This window comes from Clarias gariepinus, chromosome 20 (genome assembly GCF_024256425.1).
Source record: "Clarias gariepinus isolate MV-2021 ecotype Netherlands chromosome 20, CGAR_prim_01v2, whole genome shotgun sequence".
NCBI classification, from domain to species: domain Eukaryota; kingdom Metazoa; phylum Chordata; class Actinopteri; order Siluriformes; family Clariidae; genus Clarias; species Clarias gariepinus.
Window position 1 is genome coordinate 24,934,607 of NC_071119.1, and position 20,003 is coordinate 24,954,609.

Sequence of the window (20,003 nt, forward strand, 5' to 3'; positions counted from 1 at the left end):
CCTCAGAGGTAGTGACTTCATAACATAGAAGCTGTTATTGTGGCTTTTGCCTACACTGACGTTTTTACTGTAATGGAATCTGAGCTGCTGAAGATCATCTCCAGAGTAAACATTCATATTTATCTCTTTACCTTTTGGATGGATTTGAATGTGTGTGTGTGTGTGTGTGGGTGTGGATAGATGTGGGTGGAAATAGAGATCTCACGTGTCAGGGGAGAGCAGTTGCTAACTGGCACCACTTCCTTTCATAAGCGGAATAAATCTTTGCTCGGTGCAGTGAATGTAATCAGACAGTGTGCAGAGGGCAATGCCTGGCACCACTCGGCCCTCATCGCTCTTCTCAACAACCTTAGGAATTATCCTGACACACAGTACGGGTGTGATGTAAATACTTTCCACGCAAAAGATGCGCTGTTATCTACTATTTTTTGTAAGATGGAATTACAAAGAAAATAAGTAGATTTATTTTTTAAGGGACGTATTTTTCTTCTTTTTTTCTATGAACACAATGTAAATAAAAGTAGGAAGGAAGGAACAGATAAATCAATGAAGGGATGGGAGGAGGGAGGGCTAGGTTAAGTTATATTGGCTTATGCTAGGTTAGGCTAGGTTATGATAGGTTAGTTTAGGTTAGGTTATGATAGGTTGGGTTGGGTTGGGTTAGGTTAGGTTAGGTTAGGTTAGGTTTGGTTAGGTTGGATTAGGTTAGGTTAGGTTAGGTTAGGTTGGGTTAGGTGAGGTTAGGTTAGGTTAGGTTATGATATGTTAGGTTAGGTTAGGTTAGGTTAGGTTAGGTTAGGCTAGGTTATGATAGGTTAGGTTAGGTTGGGTTGGGTTAGGTTAGGTTAGGTTATGATAGATTAGGTTAGGATAGGTTGGGTTGGGTTAGGTTAGGTTAGGTTAGGTTAGGTGAGGTTTGGTTAGGTTGGGTTAGGTTGGCTTGGCATGAGGTTAGGTTGTCTTGGGTTAGGTTTTATTAGATAAGGATGGGTTAGGTTTGACTAGGTTGCTTTGGGTCGTGTTAGCTTAGCTTTGGTTTGATTAGTTTGGGATTTGTTGGGTTAGTTCGTCTTAAGTTGAGTTAGACTAAGTTGGGTTAGTTTATCTTGGCCTGATGTGGGTTATGTTAGCTTGGATTGTATTAGTTTACTTTAGCCTGGGTTAGTTTAAGTTGCATTGGGTTAAGCCAGAATGGGTTAAGTAGGGTTGAGATGGATTGGATTAGGTCATGTTACTCTAGGTTGGGTTGGGTTAAATTAGATTGAGTTAAATTAGGGTGGATTAGGTCATGTGACAGTAAATTAGTTTGACTATGGTTGAGTTAGGTTAGGTTATAGCAGGGTTGGTTGGATTGGGTCATGTTAGTTTATACAGGTATTGGGATTGGGCTGGCTGTATTGAGTTACTGTAGGTCAGGGTGGATTGGTTTAGACTAGGGTATATTAGGTTAGGATAGGAGGGGTTGGGTAAGGGTAGATTGGGTCAGGTTAGTCTAGTGTTGATTAGATTAGGTCATTTGTGTGGTTATCAGAGTGTCATGTTGTTTTTTCCCCAAACTCTCAACAGAAGTCATTAAAAAAAGCTTACTGCTTACATTTCTCATGTTTACTCTAAGCATGTTCTTTCTGACCTTTTTCTTTGTTTTTCTCTTTCTCTCTCCCTCTTTGTACTTCCTACACTCCCTGCCTCTCTCACCTCCTCTCTCAACATAGGTAAGTTTGTTTTCTTTCATGTAATAAGTGTTTGTTGAGTGTAAGTGTGTTTGTGTTGCTACGGTAAGTGTGATGGTGTGTGTTGTATGGACCAGTGTGTGTCGTATAGAACAGTGCATGTTTTTGTTCAGTATGAGAGAGAGAGAGAGAGAGAGAGAGCTTGTGTATGCACAGGGCCCTTGGCTTCAATGGGTTTGCGATCACCAGCAGCTGTTGTCGTATCCCAGCATAATCACCATGTCTTATGCCGGTCCGCTCTGGAGAACGAACTTCTTTGATGTTGTGTGTGTAGAAAAATGACTCTGATATCTGAGCGAGGTTTTGAGAGATGAGAGCAGTTCAAACACAAACACGGACACAACAGGAGGCTGTTTGGTTTGGGATGCGTCAAACCCTGAGCCGGCCCCCGAGTCTTCTCTTAATAAAGAGAAAAGTACGATGTGTCCGGTAGCGTACCGTCTGTGTCTGTGTGTGTTACAAACTAGTGGGGCTCAGCATCATTATGAGAACAATAATGACTGAAATCAAATATATGTTATGGTATTAGTTGTTCTACTTAAGTCCCGTAGGTGGCGATGTGCACCCTTGTGATTTATTTTTTTATTTTTGCCAAATCAAATAGTGTATTTGTATACTAATGTATAGTGATAAATAATCAGCAAAGCATGCTCATAGCACTAGCGTTTAGCCATGCCCACAAACGACCTGTAGCATCCAAATTGATAACTGAAGTGTGAAAAAGCGCCCCCTACTGGCGTGTATTATATCATATTCAGTATATATATATATATATATATATATATATATATATATATGTATATATAGTGGTTAAATAATATTTCTTATATTTCAGTTTATTATTTCTTAAGTTTTAAACTCCGAAACGTTTCAGTAAGAAGGGAACGATACGGTGGAATAATTGAAGTGAAAGTGAACAGGTCTGAATGAGGAAGAGTGAAAGCTGAGGAAGAGTGACGGAGGACAGATGATGGAGTATCGATTCTCATCGTCCCTGTGGCTCTCCCTCTCTCTCTCTCTTCCATTCAGCTCAGCATCCTGATTTTGTTCGCAGTAAACTCTTCTACTTTTCCTCTCCTCTCTCTCGCTTCACGTCTCGCTCCATCTACTCCGGAGGTTTTCACGGATCCGATGCCAGATTTGTATTTCAATCCTGGCCTAAGTGTGAACAGTGGACATAGCACACAAATGCCTTCCATTATGAATTTTTGCTTTAAGAAATACAATTTTCAAGAAATTTGCATCGGCATATGAAGCATTTTTGGCCTACGAACTAAGAAACTGAGCCGAAATGCATGTGTGTGTGTCAATGGAAAGCCAAGTGAAGCAGGTTTATGGATTTTACCAACCTTGCCTTTGGGATGCATGTAAAAGCGGCATGCTTTTTCCACACTTTTTAAAATATTTCTGGGTGCCTGGAATGGAGTATCTGCATTTACATTATTTCTTATGAGAAAATCCGTATTGCAATACAAACTTTCGCATTAACGACTCCAGAACAAATGACATTTGTATGCCGTGGTTCTGCTGGATATGAAATTTGCGTAAAAGTGAATGTTGCTCTTTCACTTAAGTCAAATCAGTTGGTTTAAAATAAATAAATAAATAAATATATAAATAAATAATTGATACTTATTAAATTTAATTGATTGAGAACTTTGTTCATATAAGGAGTTAAACGTAGGCAGGATGCGAAAGCAATACTGAAAATGTAACTTTTTATTTATTTAAATAATTTTTATTTATAATTAATATTATTGTTATTATTATTATTATTATTGTTGTTGTTGTTGTTGTTATTATTGCACACATCCTCACCCAACAGTGAGCGGAATTATTTCACCTGGAATTGAAGCCGTGCCCCATCATACAGTAGGTACCGATGCTTGAGGTTGGGGCTGCACAGGACCCGGTGTGCTTCTGCCCTCCTTTACTGCGTATAAATAGAACACAGCATCATGACCTCATGTACAATCTAGTACGCTAGTTTAGCTGCTTCACTTTTTTCAGCATTGATAGCAGAAAAGCAACAACAACATAAAAATCACTCATTAACTGTAAACCCTGTGCTGCGAGGGGAACTTAAGCGGATATTGAAGTGTGATTCGTGTGATTTCTGAGTGTGTGAGCAGCGGCACGGCCTCTCATTCAGCGTTATTTAGCTGTATTTTATTCATCATTACAAGAAGAAGAAGAAAAAAACACTGAGTAAATTTGCAGGAATATTTTGGCTGGTTGAATAATTTCTGCAAGAAGGAGAAGGATTAAGTGTGTGTGTGTGTGTGTGTGTGTGTGTGATGTGGCCAGATGACCAAAACAGGACCAGAACAGGACCCGACATACTGTATATATTTTACTGGGATCGGGTCATCGGGCCATCACTTGTGTCAAACCCTGTTTACTTCACCAGTAGGAGTGCTTTGATTTTGCTTGTCGATCGGAAGATCGGGTGGTTCGAGTCCCAGCTCCACCAGGCTGCCGCTGTTGGGCCCTTGAGCAAGGCCCTTAGCCCTGTCTGCTCCAGGGGTGCTGTATCATGGGCTGACCCTGTGCTCTGACTCCTGTCTACCAATAAGAAGCTGGGATATGCGAAGAATTAAGCATTTCACCGCATATCGTACTGTGTATGTGACAAATAAAAATTTTATTTTATTTAAAGTCACATTATCACTAAATGTTGTTCTATTTATTGATTTAATTACATACAGTAGCATCTCATGTCATTGTTCAAGGTTTGTATTTTCTTCATTGGACCAACAGTGTTTGTTTATTTGGTTAGTAAGTTGTTTGTTTTGTCGGTTGGTCGGTTTGTTGTTTGTTTGGTTAGTTGTTGTTTGTTTGGTTGGTTGCTGGTTGTTTGTTTGTTTGGTTGGTTGGTCAGTTTGTTGGTTGATTGTTTGGTTGTTGGTTGTTTAGTTGTTTGTTTAAACGGTTGGTGGGAGGTTGTTTGGTTGGTTGGTTGATTGATTGTTGTTTGTCTGTTTGGTTGGTTGTTGGTCAGTTGGTTGAGTGGCTGGTTGGTTGTTTGATTGGTTGGTTGGTTGTCTGATTAGTTTGTTTGTTGGTTGTTTGGTTGGTTGGTTGTTTGTTTGATTGGTTGGTTGGTTGTCTGATTAGTTTGTTTGTTGGTTGTTTGGTTGGTTGGTTGTTTGTTTGGTTGGTTGGTTGGTTGTCTGATTGGTTTGTTGTTTGGTTGGTTGGTTGTCTGTTTGGTTGGTTGGTTGGTTGTCTGATTGGTTTGTTGGTTGGTTGTTTGGTTGGTTGGTTGGTTGGTTGTTTGGTTGGTTGGTTGGTTGTCTGATTGGTTTGTTGGTTGGTTGGTTGGTTGTTGTTTGTTTGTTTGGTTGGTTGTTGGTCAGTTGGTTGGTTGTTCGGTTGTTGTTTGTTTGGTTGGTTCGTTGTTGGTCAGTTGGTTGGCTGATTGGTTTGTTGGTCAGTTGTTTGGTTGGTTGGTTGTTCGGTTGTTGTTTGTTTGGTTGGTTGGTTGTCTGATTCGTTTGTTGGTTGGTCAGTTGGTTTATCTGTTTCTTACTTAGCTCCACAACATGGGTTTATTTAAGAGAGAGCAGCTTTAGTCCATTATTTTTTTCTCTATTTCTCTTGCCCATTATATTTATTTTTATTTATTTATTTATTCACATTTCCCCCCATTTTCTATTTCAGCAAAATAGCTGATCATTATTTCTTGTACCGCTTCACCTGCAGGTCTAACAAACAAATATGCAAAAACATGTGGAAAAAATATATGCATAAATATTAAAAAAGGAGAAACGCAAATATAATAAATGAAAAAAGATACAAATAAAAAAAAAATAAATCAATCAATAAAAACTAAGGTGGCACCATGGTGTATTGTGGTGGAGTTTGCCTGTTCTCCCTGTTCTTAGTGCGTTTCCTCCGGGTACTCTGGTCTCCTCCTACATTCCAAAAAAATTATATGTAGACTGACTGGTGTTTCCAAATTGCCCATAGTGTGTGTGTGTGTGTGTGTGTGTGTGTGTGTGTGTGTGTGTGTGTGCGCGATTGGATTTGTGTGCATTTGTGCCATGCGATGGATTATCATCGTATTAAAGGGGGTGTACCCTGCTCATCCATATGGCCCCTGGGATCCAGGATAAATGCCAAAGAGAATGAATCATTAAATACATTGAAAACTACAATTCTGAAAAGAATTCAAAAAGATATTTTGGGAAGATTGAAGCTGGTAAGGTTTTCTTTTTGTTTAAAAATGTAAAAGAGAGGAAGAAAGAAAGAGAGAGAAAGAGAGAGAGAGAGAGAGAGAGATAATCCTCTTTGTAAGCCTTGACTCTGCCCTTCTACATGATTCATGACTTAACCCACAATTTGTTCCATGTTTAACATAAAAGCCCTGTAGGTGTGTAAACACTCATATCGTTCATCATCCGTCCCATGCTGTTGCTATATACTCATATGTTTTTTCTCCGTAATCCATATTAGCTGTGATTGTCGTTCCAATAAGTTTCTCTCGTGTGATTTGCAGCGTCGTTTATAATCCACCCACGACGTTCCCGCTCGCTGTGATTTGCCGTCGCTCCGTGATAGAAACCAAAACGCCCGTGTTGTTCTATGGAAATGAACGTCGTCAGCTAAGCCGTGCAAATAAGCGTTCACAGCTCATCTCTGAGATCTATAAAACATCTCAGTGTGCAGCTCGACGTCTTCCTGGCAGCACGGCTGTGTGTGCCGGAGGGAAGTGCTCGTTACTCACGGCCCTGACGCAAACCATGATGAATCCCGTGACGCCGGTGACAAGAAGGATGAGGTTCGGGTTAGACGCTGGTTAAACTGATCAGGCTGGTGAAGATGGAGGAAGAGGAGGAGAGAAACAAAGATGAAAAGAAGGAAATCAACCGAAATGTCAGCTCACAAGCTCGAGTGAGGAGCGCTCATAGGCCTGTGGAGGTTTATTAACAGGAATAATTGAGTATTTGACATCATGCGTCAGGCGGAGGAAACATTAATTGAGATTTTCATTCTTTAAAAAAGAAAAAAAAAGGGTTAAGATCGAGAATAAATCATGTAATAAATTATGATTTAATATACAAGTGAAAATGCATTATATGAGCAAAGTAGCAAAAAAAGGTAAAAATATAAAAAATGCAATCAATAAATACATTCTAAAAATAAATAATGTATCATGATGAAGTCTGTAAAAACTAAATTAGAATTTCAATTAAAAATGTACAGTAAATATTTTAAAAACAAAAATACAAACTTAATCTGCGTAAATCTGGAACTCAAGCATAATTTTAAATAAAAGATTCGAAAACATTCAAAATATGATGGATGCACAAAATAAAAGTGTGTGTACAGTATGTTTAATTTTTTTTAAGTGATGTTTGCATTGTTAATACGAACATGCAACAAATACTCACATTTTCCTGCAGTAAACTTTAAATTCCTAATGTTGATGCTACACGTTAAACAACTGAGATGATTTTTAGAAAATCGAGCAGAATTATTTATTTATTTATTTATTTATTCATTTATTTGTCTTCAAATTAAACACCTGCAATTCGTTTGTACCAGTTTAAACATAGTTCTCTTGCCGAAAGTCCTACGTTTGATAAAAAAAATTTTTTTGCATTGAATCCACCTGCTGTTTCACACTTTTGAGATGAAAAACAAACAAATTTCATACTAAAATGTACATACACTAGATCGATTGATCGCTCTGAATTTATCCTTATTTAACACTTTTTTATTTAAAACTCCTAAAATGTGTATTTTTTTAAATAAATTTCTCGTTATGACTATTTCAGAGTTTGGAGAGAAAAATCACAACATTTTAATTTGCATATTTAAATGAATCTTATTCTACCCATTCTGCCCTTTGTGTTACTGTACATGTTTAAGTCGTAACGCAAAACAAAAAACAGACAAATAAATTCATTGTAAAATCAGATTCTCTCCCATTTATAATATTACACGAGTACGAGTACAATCTGTACGGGTTCCTAATTAGTTTATATATTTTTTATTAAAAGTCAGAACTTTTGCATTGCCACCACTGTTTTTATTGCACCTTCTGCATAAACCCTCATATTAACCTCTTTGCATTGACTCCACCTTCTATTTGACATTTGTTGCTAAAACTTCATGACTTCACGCTACAGTTTAAGGTAGAAATGACCCAAGTTTAACTTTAAAAGAATTTATTTAAATTTATAGACTTTTTTTTAAATAGAAAGCACACAAATTTCAAATTCAAATTAACATAATTGTATCTGCGTTAACTCCTAAATCCAATTTTTACCCTGCAAGTGTGAACAGCTTAAACCACATAGAATCTGATCTTTTTGATTCCTATGTTTATCACTTTCATATGTGCTACTTAATCAGACGCCCCTTTCTTTTTCCAAGTAAGGAGAAACATGTTTTAGTTTTGTTTGGGTTGGATTAAAAAGGAAACAACGCTAAAAAAACAAACAAAAAAAAAACAGATTAGGAGCATGATTTGTTCAGACATGGGTCATGTTAAATCAGATTTGGTCAGTAGATCAGACTTTAGCCTTAGTTTGCGCTGAATTATTTTAACAAGTCTGTAAGCATTGAATACACCCTCTATGTTACACCATTAGTTAGAAATGCACAATAAATAAAGTGAACATACTGTAAAAAAAAAAGAAAAAAAACCCCAGACATGTTATTTAGATCAATCCAATCCTGTTAGAGAAGCTCGCGTAGATGTTTCGGAGATGTTAGGAAGTTCATGTGCGCTTTTACCCTTTGGTGTCTCAGAGACTTTATGTAAAACTGACTCATGGTACAAAATGCCCCGACTGCCTTTGAATCATCTCTTAATTAGCCTAGAGTGAGATTATTGCCTTTGCTTATTGTCTGTGTGTCTCCGAAATGACGGAGATGACAGAACGCTCGTCTCCACATCCCTGCTCGCATGTCTGCTCCAATATTCAAACACGGAGACAATCGTGAGCACAAACACACACACACACACACACACACACACATACAGAGTAAGTAGAACTGCTCGGATAAGACTGGGGTTCAGCCAGAAATGTGCTTCTTTACATTTTCCACCGAAGTGATGCTTTTGTTATGCGGAACATTAGAGCCGGCTTCACGCTGATAAACAATTAAGGTGTTGTTTATGTCTGAGGAAAATTAGAACGGTTAACAGTTCACTATGAGTCATTATCGTTACATAAGAAGTGCTGAAATGTATTTCTGTATTTTGTGATTTCTCTTTGTTTTTTCTCTTGTTTTGTTTTCCATTTGTTAGAGTCTTTGTTATGCAGTCTTAAGTTATATTGCCTTTAAAATGAGAAGTGGAAACCAGAGCCAGAGCAGGACATGTACATGTGTTCTATTTAATAATTTCATATTTAATTCAGGCATTTCTTTAAATATTCTGATTTATTTATTATTCAATTGACAGGAAAAGAGTTTAGAAAAGAGTTAGAATGAGTTAAAAGGTTAAATCTGAAAAATATAATGCTGATCTTTAATGTATTAAGTGATATTATTATTATTATTATTATTATTATTATTATAAGAGGTTGAAGCCCACGTACATGTCTGTGTGTCTCTCTGTACAGCAGAACTCTCTGTCTAACTTATTAATACAAAGAAATCCCATTCTGTAAGGTTGAGTATCTTACGCCTTGTTTACACTAAGTTGTCCTTCTTTGGTGCTCAGACAAATACACTCCCTGTTCGGTAATCGGAGAGTGAATCACAGATGAGAAATGGAAAAAGGAGATAAAAGGATAAAGATGAAGTTTTGTCTTAAAACCACTCCAGCGTGTTAAAATTCACTTATACCACTTCAGCGCTGTTATTTCAGCCAAAGTGAAAATATGAACTAATCCCAGTCAAAATATTCACTTTATCTTTTCTAATTAATATCTATTGGTGCAGGTGTTTGTTTACATTGAGACAGTAGCGCATTAGTAGATTATTTTAAAGTAGATTATTAAATCCCACACATAACTGTTCATAACATCACTTTTACTCAACTTTTAGATTCACTGATGGTGCAGATTAAACTTCAGGAGAAAGGAGAACTTAAGGACTGCAGGAGATTGACCCATGATAAAAAAAGTAAAATTATCACTAAAAGAGCGAGTTCTGACCAACGTTCAGACCTTTCTTTTATTTATTTATTAATTTATTTTTATAAATAAGCGCTTCTACTGGTCAGGATGCTTCCTAAGTAGAACTTTAATCTATTACAGTAGGTCACACACACACACACACACACACACACACACACTACTAAGTGTTTACACGCTCGTTTACACACTCGTTTAAAGAATGCAATTAAAGAAAGGAAAAAAAATGTGAGTTTTCAGGATGGGATTTTTACATTGAAATGAATGAATAAATGAAGGACTTAATTAATTCCATTATTGTAAATAAATAAATGGATTATTATTTATTATATATATATATAAATTAATAATTCATGTTTAAATGTTCATCTTTTGAACAATTTAATAAAATAAGCAATTTTTTTTTTTTAAATGTGATTGACATCTAAAAGAAAATGATGTATATAATTAAAATGCAAATTTACAAATAATTTAAATCTATCAAAAAAAGTTTATATAATGTTTAGGTTAGAACTAAAAGGTTAACACTTAAAACACAACATCTTTGTAAATGGTTTCTGAGCGATTCAGTGCTTTGGCTGTCTTTCCATTCATTTGTTATTTATTAAATTTTGCAGTTATGTGACTATTTTAATTTCAAATTAGAAAAAAAAAAAAAATTGTTATTTCAGTTGTTAAAACTCTGTTTTTTTTTCATGATTAAATGAAATCCAGTAGTTAAAACTAAACTTACATCATGCACAATTAATTAAAAATTCTCTCTCTAAACTCTTGGTGGCTCTTTAAGGCTGCTAGCCAAGTGCTTAACACACACACACACACACACACACAATACTAATGAACCATATCAGCACTACTGTAGATCCGTCCTTATTAAATATTCCTTTTTGTTCCTCCTTTTCATCTATTTTGTAAACATATGTAAAACAATTTCAATTTCAAAAAGTCCAAAGTTTCGGATCGTTTTTAGCAGAGTCCATCTTCTATTTCTGCTCATGCTGGTGTTAATACGATCGACCGCAGCGGAAGTGGTGGAGGAATCAGTGAGCGTTACCGTTTAGCAGCAGCTCATCCTTCAAAGCTGTCATCTGAATGGAGTCTAGTTAACACCACTGGGAAATTTTCACCTTTCACTGGGCATAATGGAAAATACAGACTTAACACAATGATTAGTCTCATTCTGTATAATCTCCCAACCAATTAAAATGTGTTTAATGAGTGAATTTGGGCAAATTGTCGTAAAAGGAAATTTAAATGTCTGTCTCATTTGCTGTCCCATCGGTGTGTCTTCAGTGTTCTGTTTTCAAGGACGCGTTGTGTTCAAGGTGTTCCAGACACCGGGCTTTTTGGTCGGTTCGTGATAAATGAAATTACATTTTAGCTTTATGATGATAGTTAATAAAACATAATGGTTTCCTGGTTCAGTTTTATACAATTTAGCATCCAGTCCACTTCAGTATTCCGTACCGTCCTGTGCAAAAGTTTGATTTCTCTCAATTTTTTTTTTCTTATTGTGCTTCAAAAGTGCCAGACTTTCTAAATTTTTGTTATTTTTAGGTAGCCTTGAGGCTATATTCTTCTGAATGATGTTTTTGGCTCTCGTTCTTGGAAAGATTTTCTCCCTCATTCCTTTTGAGTCCAGCCCCTGTGTCGTGAGCAGTTTCAGAGTAATGCTTTTTATTTGTTAAGCCACACAGTGACCTATGGATCAGTCGGGCATTAAAAGCATAGTATACTGGTGATGCTGAACACTGAGGGGTTGGAACAGACGGGAGGGGAAATGAGGCTGCTGCTGAGGTTGTTACATAAACAAGCGGTTTTTAGGCACTTTGCATTGTAATGTAATTTACGTTAAGACTTTTGCACAGTACTGTACACTTGACACCCCCCCACCCGAACCCCCACCCCAACCAGCCTAACAGTTGACTACTTCCAGGAACTTTAAAACACAGAGACCGCCCACATTACCTAAATAAACCATGGTGGTAGTAAAAAAAATAAATAAATTGCCAGTGATGCTACTTTCATTAATAGGGTTTTTTTTTTTTTACTTTTAATTAAACATGTACAAGTTCATTGTCTATGTAGCAGCTTCACACAAATGTGAAAAAGTTGATAACCTTCATGGCTTCCTTTTGGATTCTAATTATACAAGAGCTCTCAAGGGGAAAAAACAAGCGGGTGTACATTAGGTAAGCGTCATGGCAGATTCTATTCACCATGCTAACTTTTTGATTGTGAGGAAAAATAAGCTCTGGTGTGAGCGAAATCTTCAGCTCAGCCTCGTTTTGTTTTTTCTATTACACGCAATAGGAAGTTTTGCGGTTCGACTGCGGCCTCAGCGTCCCACCTCCTCAAATATTCATGACCCCTTCAGAAATCTAGGGAGCGGAAATCAATAGCGCTGCCAACCCATCGTTGGCCGCTGAGTTCCCAGACTATGCAACATTGATACAGAGCAAGCCGAGGGGGCCTAAAAATAGGGCAGAAGTGATGTGTGGGATGGGAATGAGGAGGATTATCATAAGGGGAGGCACAATATTCATCATTACAAAGTGGGAACGAGTGAAATCGCATACTAGAGTCCTTGACAAATCTCGAGCACGTTGTTGTTTGTGGAGCGGGACCATGCTTGTATCGTCTTATTCAGAGCTTATTGTTTCTCAGCACTCAATAGAGCGGCATGAAAGGAAGATCATGAGCATCAACAATGCTTTTCCCTGCATCTGTCATCCTGCATGTGCAACCACACGATGAGACTCGTAGTTACACGCTAGCCCTTTGTTTCTTCTCCCCCCCCCACACACAAACTGTATCCGGTGTTTCGAGCTGAAGAGCAATCAATTATCTCAAGGATCAGAAGCCTTCAACCTGAAAACATGTGCATATGGCATTGGAATATGAATAACGCGTCACATTTCAGCATAAGATACAAACAATCGGGATACGTTTCAAGAATTTATTTTGGCTTAGCTCTTTGTGGTGAAATACAGTGTTGAAAATAGGACAGTTCGATTGAAATCAAGTCTCGATGGCGTTTGGGGTTCATCTGTTTGTAGCTTTATAAAAATCCCTGCTCAGGTCTCTTCACAGTTTCTGTCATTTTTTAAAATCTGTTTTTTTTGTCTTTTTCAAGCCACACATGCAGTCAAAAGAACAGTCTAGAACATGAATTTCATAATCCACGTTTAAATAATTGGATATAAAGACACATTCGGACCCATTCAGCTCGAGCCCCTTCGCCCCTTCGCCATGGCCATGATAGCAAGATCCGGTAATGCTGTGCGTGACAGTAGACCAACATTTTGCTTCAGAGCTTCTCTCTTGTTTACTTGCTCTGACCGTCTTATGTGTGTGTGTTTGTGTGTGTGTGTGTGTGTGTGTGTTCTGAATGCAAGGGTTTTGCCACCGAGCAAACGAGCACACCCGCAGTCTCACACATGGAAAGGTAAGAAGCGTCAAGGGCTTGCTCTCGCTACTGCTGGTGCTGGGACACTAGAGAGCAGTCTACACCTTCTTTCACAAAACCACCATCTCCTTTCTGTCAATCTGCCAATGCCAGGGGATACACGTCTATGCCTGCCAACGCTCACTCAACAAGCACCTTAAAGGATAAAAGGAAAAAAGGAGACTCTTTTTTTTTATAGATATATAGTAGGCTCATTTCTTAAAGGTTCACAGTAGAACTGCCGGATAACCATCATTTCTAGCTGAGTATTAAGGCTTTGTTTGGTCTCGTTCTGATTTCACTTCTGTCAAGCATGAGACAGCAATAAGCTCATGGGATTGAGCCTTTAAACACCCTCGGCCTGGTTTTTAAAACACAAATATCGCATCATGTAAAAGATGGTTCACTACCCGATTTGGATGTGTCATGCGTCCCCTTTTTCTCGTTCCTCTGCTAATAAGCTCAATGGGTAAGGGGAGGGACATAGATAGGGGGTACGTAAAAAAAGCAAAGACAACAGTAACGTCAAATCTGCACAGTGATTATCCCTCACATACGGTGAGAAGCAGGTTGAGAGAGAGAAAGAGAAAGCAAGGGGGAGATCTGAATTCAAAATTTCAGATTAAGACTTGACATTTCAAAACCATGTGACGAGACCGCCTTTGTAAATATATCATCATCACCCTGCAAATCCTACCCTTAGATTATTTCCAGACCTGACTACTGTGAATTGCTTTTTTTTCTTTAGATTTATTTAAACATTTGATTCTTCCATAATTTACAAAAGAAATAAGATAGCTTCTTGTATTTTTATTTCCCACTCTTCTGCAAGTTTAACATATTTTACACATACTTGTCTCATTTAAATTTTTTTTAAACCCATTTAGATTTTTGATACCACAATGGAAAAAAAAAAGCATGTTTTCATCAATGTCCTCATAAGCTTTAAATCTTCTGGTGTAGAAAGACATATTAAAGCTCAAATATCCACGCTTCACAACTTGACCTTGATTAGTCCCTGTATTCCTCAAAAGGAAGGTTCTCGTTCTTGCTTGTACAGTAAACCAGTCCCAAAACCAGGTCTGTCGAAAAACCATTTAAGATTTGCTGTAAATCCTTGGCCTTGTCCTTTTTTTCCCCCCAAATGTGCCATCAAGCCTCCTTGAGAAAGCAGCACAGTGTAATGCAGTGTAAAAGCGTGTCCCATGTACATTGATCCAACAAAATTTGCGATTGCAAGTTATCCAGCAGCCAGAATGTCACACCTCACACTCCCGAGATGCCTGTTGCTGGCAAGTGCAGGATCCGTATTCATTGATAATGACGAGGGCCCCCTCGATATGGTTGGGTTTGTAATCAACATAGTATTCAGGGGTGGACATGGTGGCCATCTGCTGCATGGTCTGCTTTTGTTTCTGCTTGCGTCGCTGGTTGCTGAAGCACTGTCTCATCTGCCTTACGCCAGCTGGGAAACACTTCCAAGACACATAGAGCATCAGCACTACAATCAGAAATGAGAAGATGAGTGCCATGGTGCCTGTTACTACCTTGTGGATCTGCATGGTGCTCTCCAGGTCATCGGTGGCTGAAGTCACTGTGAAGGAATTTGTCACTATCTCACCACCCTCCATGTCTTGTAAGTCATATGGTGTCCTAGTAGGACCTTTAAAAATGGAGCCTCTGGCCAGGTCTCTGGTGGCTGTGTAGATTTGAGTGGTGACCTCGACGCCATCCTCGCACAGCTGGAAGGCATACACGGCATCCAGGATGTCCTCGCCTTGGGCCATGTCTGGGCTGGCACACTGCAAGGCACTGTCACGTTGGCCCTGGAAGCTGCTCAGCCAGGAGGCCAGGGCACACACATTGCGGCTGCATTCCCATGCATTCCCGGACAAGGTGATACTCCCCAGAGATGTCCAGGAGCCCAGAATGCGCTGGTCCACATATGTCAGCTTATTAGAGTCCAGCATGAGCTCCTTGATGTTGGGCACACTCTCAAAGACATGAGGCTCGATGTATTCAATCTCATTGTTTGAGAAATCAATCTTTTCCAGGAAGTGCCAGGTCCAGTCTAGGGTGCTGACCACAATTGTGGCCTTGTTATTACGCATGTAGAGTGTGCGCAGTGAGATGAGGCGGGGGAAGTGGGCCAGGTTGATTTTCACCAGCTCGTTGTGCTCCAGATGCAGCTCAGTCAGCTTAAAAAGACCAGCGAATGAGTTCCGGGCCAGGCTCTGCAGCTGGTTGTAGCCCAAATCCAGAAACTGCATGCTCCTGCAGTCCTGAAAGATCCGTACTGGCACGAATTTTAGGGCATTGTACCGTAAATGCAAATTAGTAAGCTTCCTAAGTCCATGGAAAAGGTCTGGCTCCAGAGACTGCAGTCTGTTGTAGGATAAATCCAAGATGCGCAGATTGGGTAGGGGTCTGAATGTTCCGTTAGACAGGCTCTCTATCCGATTGGTGCTCAGGTCCAATTCTTTAATCCTCCGCAGCCTTTCGAAGGCGCTCTCCTCCACGTACTCGATGTTATTATGATCCAAGTACAGCCAGGTGAGCTGCGACAGGCCGATAAAGTGCCCCTCGCGCAGCTCCGAGATGTTGTTCTCCCGCAGAGACAAGCCGGTGGCGCTGCTTAGGTTGTGGGGAATGTCTGTCAAGTTGAGCCCCTCACAGTAGAGGAGCTTGCTGTCGCAGCGGCACAGCCTCGGACAGCTCCCCCCCACCAGGGGAACCATTTTCAAAAGGATGCCCAGAGAGCAGAGGAACAACCCAGGGGGCTTTCTTAGCGTCCACTTTAAATACAGACCAATTAGAAGGAAATCCATTAGCATGAATATCCTGCAGTGTCGTGAAGAAGAAGTTCATTGAATCTTTTTAGATTTGTCTCATTTTGAGCAACATGTTTTTTTTTGTTTGTTTTGTTTTCGTTAATGCGATTTAGCTGATGGTGTTTTGTTACTCAAAGTGAAAGATAATCTGGGCAAGCAAAAGAAAAGAGTCAATACGGGGGAACGGCAAGTCACTTCAATCATGTTAGATTGGGAAGCGAAGGGAGAGACAGCCGAGGGTAAAAAAGCATTCTTCTTAAATCACGTAAAACAGGATTCCTACTCACCGCTTCTCCAGAGGCTGACAACCTCTATTCAGCTGCTCCTTTTGTGCCTGCAATAATTAGGTGGGAATGTAAAAAAGATCCCAGTGTGGTACAAATGCAGCCTCCCCCCCCTCCTTTTCAGCAGCGACCAGAATCTGGCAGACTTACAATGTCTTAGTTCTCCTCGCGTGAAAGAGACAGAAAGAGGAGGAATCCAAGTGGCATTCAGTGCACTCGCAGGAAATGCAAGCTGCCCAGACTGCATGCATGAGCACAGTCCTCCCTCTCCTGCTTCTCTGCAGTGACTGCTGCGCTGATTAGAGCGAGATGAGAAGATGGGGGGAAAAAAATACACACACACACACACGCACGCACACAAACGCGTAACTCAAAGAGAACTCTTTTTTCCTCGCGTGTAACCGACTTTGTTGAATTGTTGACGCAAATTAAAGTCCGTCACTTGAAGCTGTCGGCAAGCTGCGTGGCTCGTATCCATCCGGACCAGTCATCATTCTCTTGGCGGACAGCTCCTCGGAAACGAGTGCACGTCTGAGACGAATGCTAGTTGCCTTGGCATTTTTTTTCTTTCTCCCCTTCTCTCTCTCTCTCTTTTTTTTTTTTTTTTGGTGTTCTTTTGTTTGTTATTTCAATAGTCCGAAGTCGTCTCAGCCCGGTTTCCAGTGAGCCCTCTTTTGAGAGTCGCTCATCATTTTGTGTAGGATGAGCAAAAGGCTGTTGCTGAGCAGAGATGCTGAGGCATTAGAGGCTGAAAGGAAGGGCTGGTTTGTGGAGAGAAAAGAGAAAGAAGGATAGAGGGAAAGAGAGAGAGCGAGAGAGAGAGAGAGAGAGAGATGAGCTGGAGTCCTTGCAGCAGAGTAGTGCAATGCCAGTGCATGCAGAAACACCTTCTGTTCACTAAGTGTCGTGAGCCACTCACAATTCAGCCAAGCTCTCTCGCTCTCTCTCTCTCTCTCTCTCAGCATCACTTGCTTTGCTCACTCCTCCTCCTGCTCATGCTATTCTGTTCCGCTCTTTTTTTTTCTCCCCCTCTGCTCTTTCCATCTCTCTTTTGCTTGATTTCTCACAGTGTATGGTACATTTTCATATTCAAAAGGGCTCAGGATTCAGCTAGCGTACTTTAAATGTAACAAACAGTTGAAACCAAAGACACCCCCTAACACACACACACACACACCCATATATACACACACACTTTTCCCCCCACCACACACACTCCCTTCCCTTCCTCCTTCTTCCCATCGCTACATCTCTCTGTCGTTCACTGTCTCTATCTCCTCCCACCCGCTTCTCTCTAATGAAGTGAAACAAGCCATATATCTGCCTCTCCTTTTTTGGTTTTATTCAATCCCATTTGCTCATTTTTTCCCCTCTTTTCTTTCTGTTTTTTTTTTTGGCACAGGCTTCTAATGAAATTGTATTCTGCATACGTTCCCTGCGGCATGGAGTTGGACACACCAACTCGCCCATATTTAAAAATAATACAAATAAAAATGCATTCAGGAGTGGAATATTACTGTTCCGAAAGATGAACAGACTTTTCAAGGTTTTGATCAGTTGTTCACTGGCTACGGTAATGACGAAAAAACAATGCCTCCAACAGAGTTCAGAGCACTACAGTCTGCCCTTAAGTGCCCTCCCCTTTGGAAACCACTACATTTGCATTTCATATCGTATGTCTTGCCTTGTTGACCACGGCACTTTGAAGCCCTGGAGTTCAGACAGAATGCAGATATCATCTGTTGCCACTTAAGGCACGTTAAATAAATATTCCGCTCCGAGTCCCAGGCCCTAGTGATCAGGCCGTCGGATCTCTTAAAGCCCACCACCACCCACGGCTTTGTCATTTCATTCTGATTAATTTTCAAGGACAATCAACTGTGAAACTCCTTGTGCATGAAGCGTGCCCATGCGTGTGTTTGGCCGCTTCTCTTCTGATGCCTGCCATAATGTTAGCATCAACTCTCTTCCCTGCTTAGCATGCTGTGAAATATCAGTTAATCAGACAGTCGGAGACGGCGGAGAGATTTCGGGGGGATGGGTGGAGCGGTCATTTTCTCAACGGTTTCTCATGCTAACTGCTAATCACTTCGCTGTTCTGTGCCTGCAAGCAGAAAAAAAAAACTAACAACAGTGGATTCTCTATGTTCCGATCTGTCAGGGGAAAGAAAAGCTTATTATTTTGTACTTTAATATAGATCTTATTTCTGATTGGTCCGAAGGTATTGATTCATTACCAGGGAGGGCGAAGGCTATCACATGCTTCCTCTGAGACATCAGCGAACCGCATCTTTTCGAACTGCTTGACACACTCGGAGGATAGCGCTATCCAGTCCTTCCGCTTGCATGACCTCATGATTGTCTAGCGTCCCCATGATCGATGTCAGAGTGATAGAATGTTTTGATGGCTGAGAGGGCTCGGCCAGTCAGCTCTCTATCACGGCTCTCCAGCTGCAGTTGGCTACGGCATCACCAGGGATTCAAACTTGAGCTTGTTAACGCTGTGCCACTCAGGAGCCTCTAATATTGTTTTCTAAAATGACTTACAGAGGGCTACTACACATAATTTATATGGAAATAAGCAAAGTATGTAATTTTTGATATAGTAAGCACAGTGGCTTAATGGTTACCGCTGTATTCTTGCACTCCCAGGGTCCGGGTGTGATTCCCTCCACGGGTTTGAGTACATGGAGTTTGCATCTTCCCCTTAGTTTTTTCCATGGTTTCCAAGGACTTAGGCTAAATGGTGAGCATGTGAATGTTGACCAGAGGTCTTACAACGGTTGAATAAATACAATGGGAATCACAATCGGCCTTGACTGTCTCTAGTTGGACTACAGAGGTTCATAGATGGATGGAACCTTTACGGTATATAATGTGGGTTTACTTTTTTGTTCCGTTTTTTTACCATGTAAGGAAGGAGTCTCCAGTGTCAGAACATTGTAATAGTCAGACTTTAACATTTCTTATATCACTTATTCATATATTCTATTCATATCACTTTTTTATATGATAAGCTGTGAGTTTTCTCTGACTTATTAAAAAGGCAAAAAAAATGGGGCGATACTTTTCCCCCACTAAGTTATGCCTTTAGTTGTCCCATATACACTACTGCACATTTTAATAAGAAGGTGGGGTCAGAGCTCAGTCATTCTAAGTGCCCCTGGAGCAGATAGGGTTAAGGGCCTTGTTTAAGGACCCAACAGTGGCAACTTGGTGGAGTTGGGGCTAGAACTATCAACTTTCTGATCAGTAAATCAGAGCCTTAACCTTCTGAGCTACCACTGAGTTTCCACCGGTTGTTTCTAAAGGGTACTCATTTTGGAAATGGACCGTACTATGTATGGAGTTAAGGATTTCGTATTAGGTTGCTATTAATGTAGCTTGTCCTGGCTTTGTGCTGGTTCAGCTGGTCAGGCACTCAACAATGCTAATCGATTATTGACGACCAGAACCATAGCTGAGTTTTGCTGCTTGCAATTAGAACAAATTATCCTGGTCATGATCCTGACTGGATATTTTTCTTCTTCTTCTTCTTTTTCTTTTCGCTTCTTCCTTGCCCTAATCTATAGCCATAGATACATTTAGTTTAACACCTTAAATGCTCAGCAGAG

General features: G+C 39.9%; 2 protein-coding genes across 2 annotated transcripts in view; one reads left to right on the forward strand and one right to left on the reverse strand.

Moving 5' to 3' along the window:
* Positions 1–20,003, forward strand: part of ctnna2 (catenin (cadherin-associated protein), alpha 2) — a 359,773-nt gene that overhangs the window by 228,716 nt on the left and 111,054 nt on the right. The gene's annotated exons all lie outside the window — the stretch shown is intronic.
* On the reverse strand, positions 12,801–17,291 carry lrrtm1 (leucine rich repeat transmembrane neuronal 1). Its single transcript, XM_053479934.1, has one exon. The coding sequence runs from the start codon at positions 16,106–16,108 to the stop codon at positions 14,534–14,536; it is 1,575 nt and encodes a 524-aa protein (XP_053335909.1). The 5' UTR covers positions 16,109–17,291; the 3' UTR covers positions 12,801–14,533.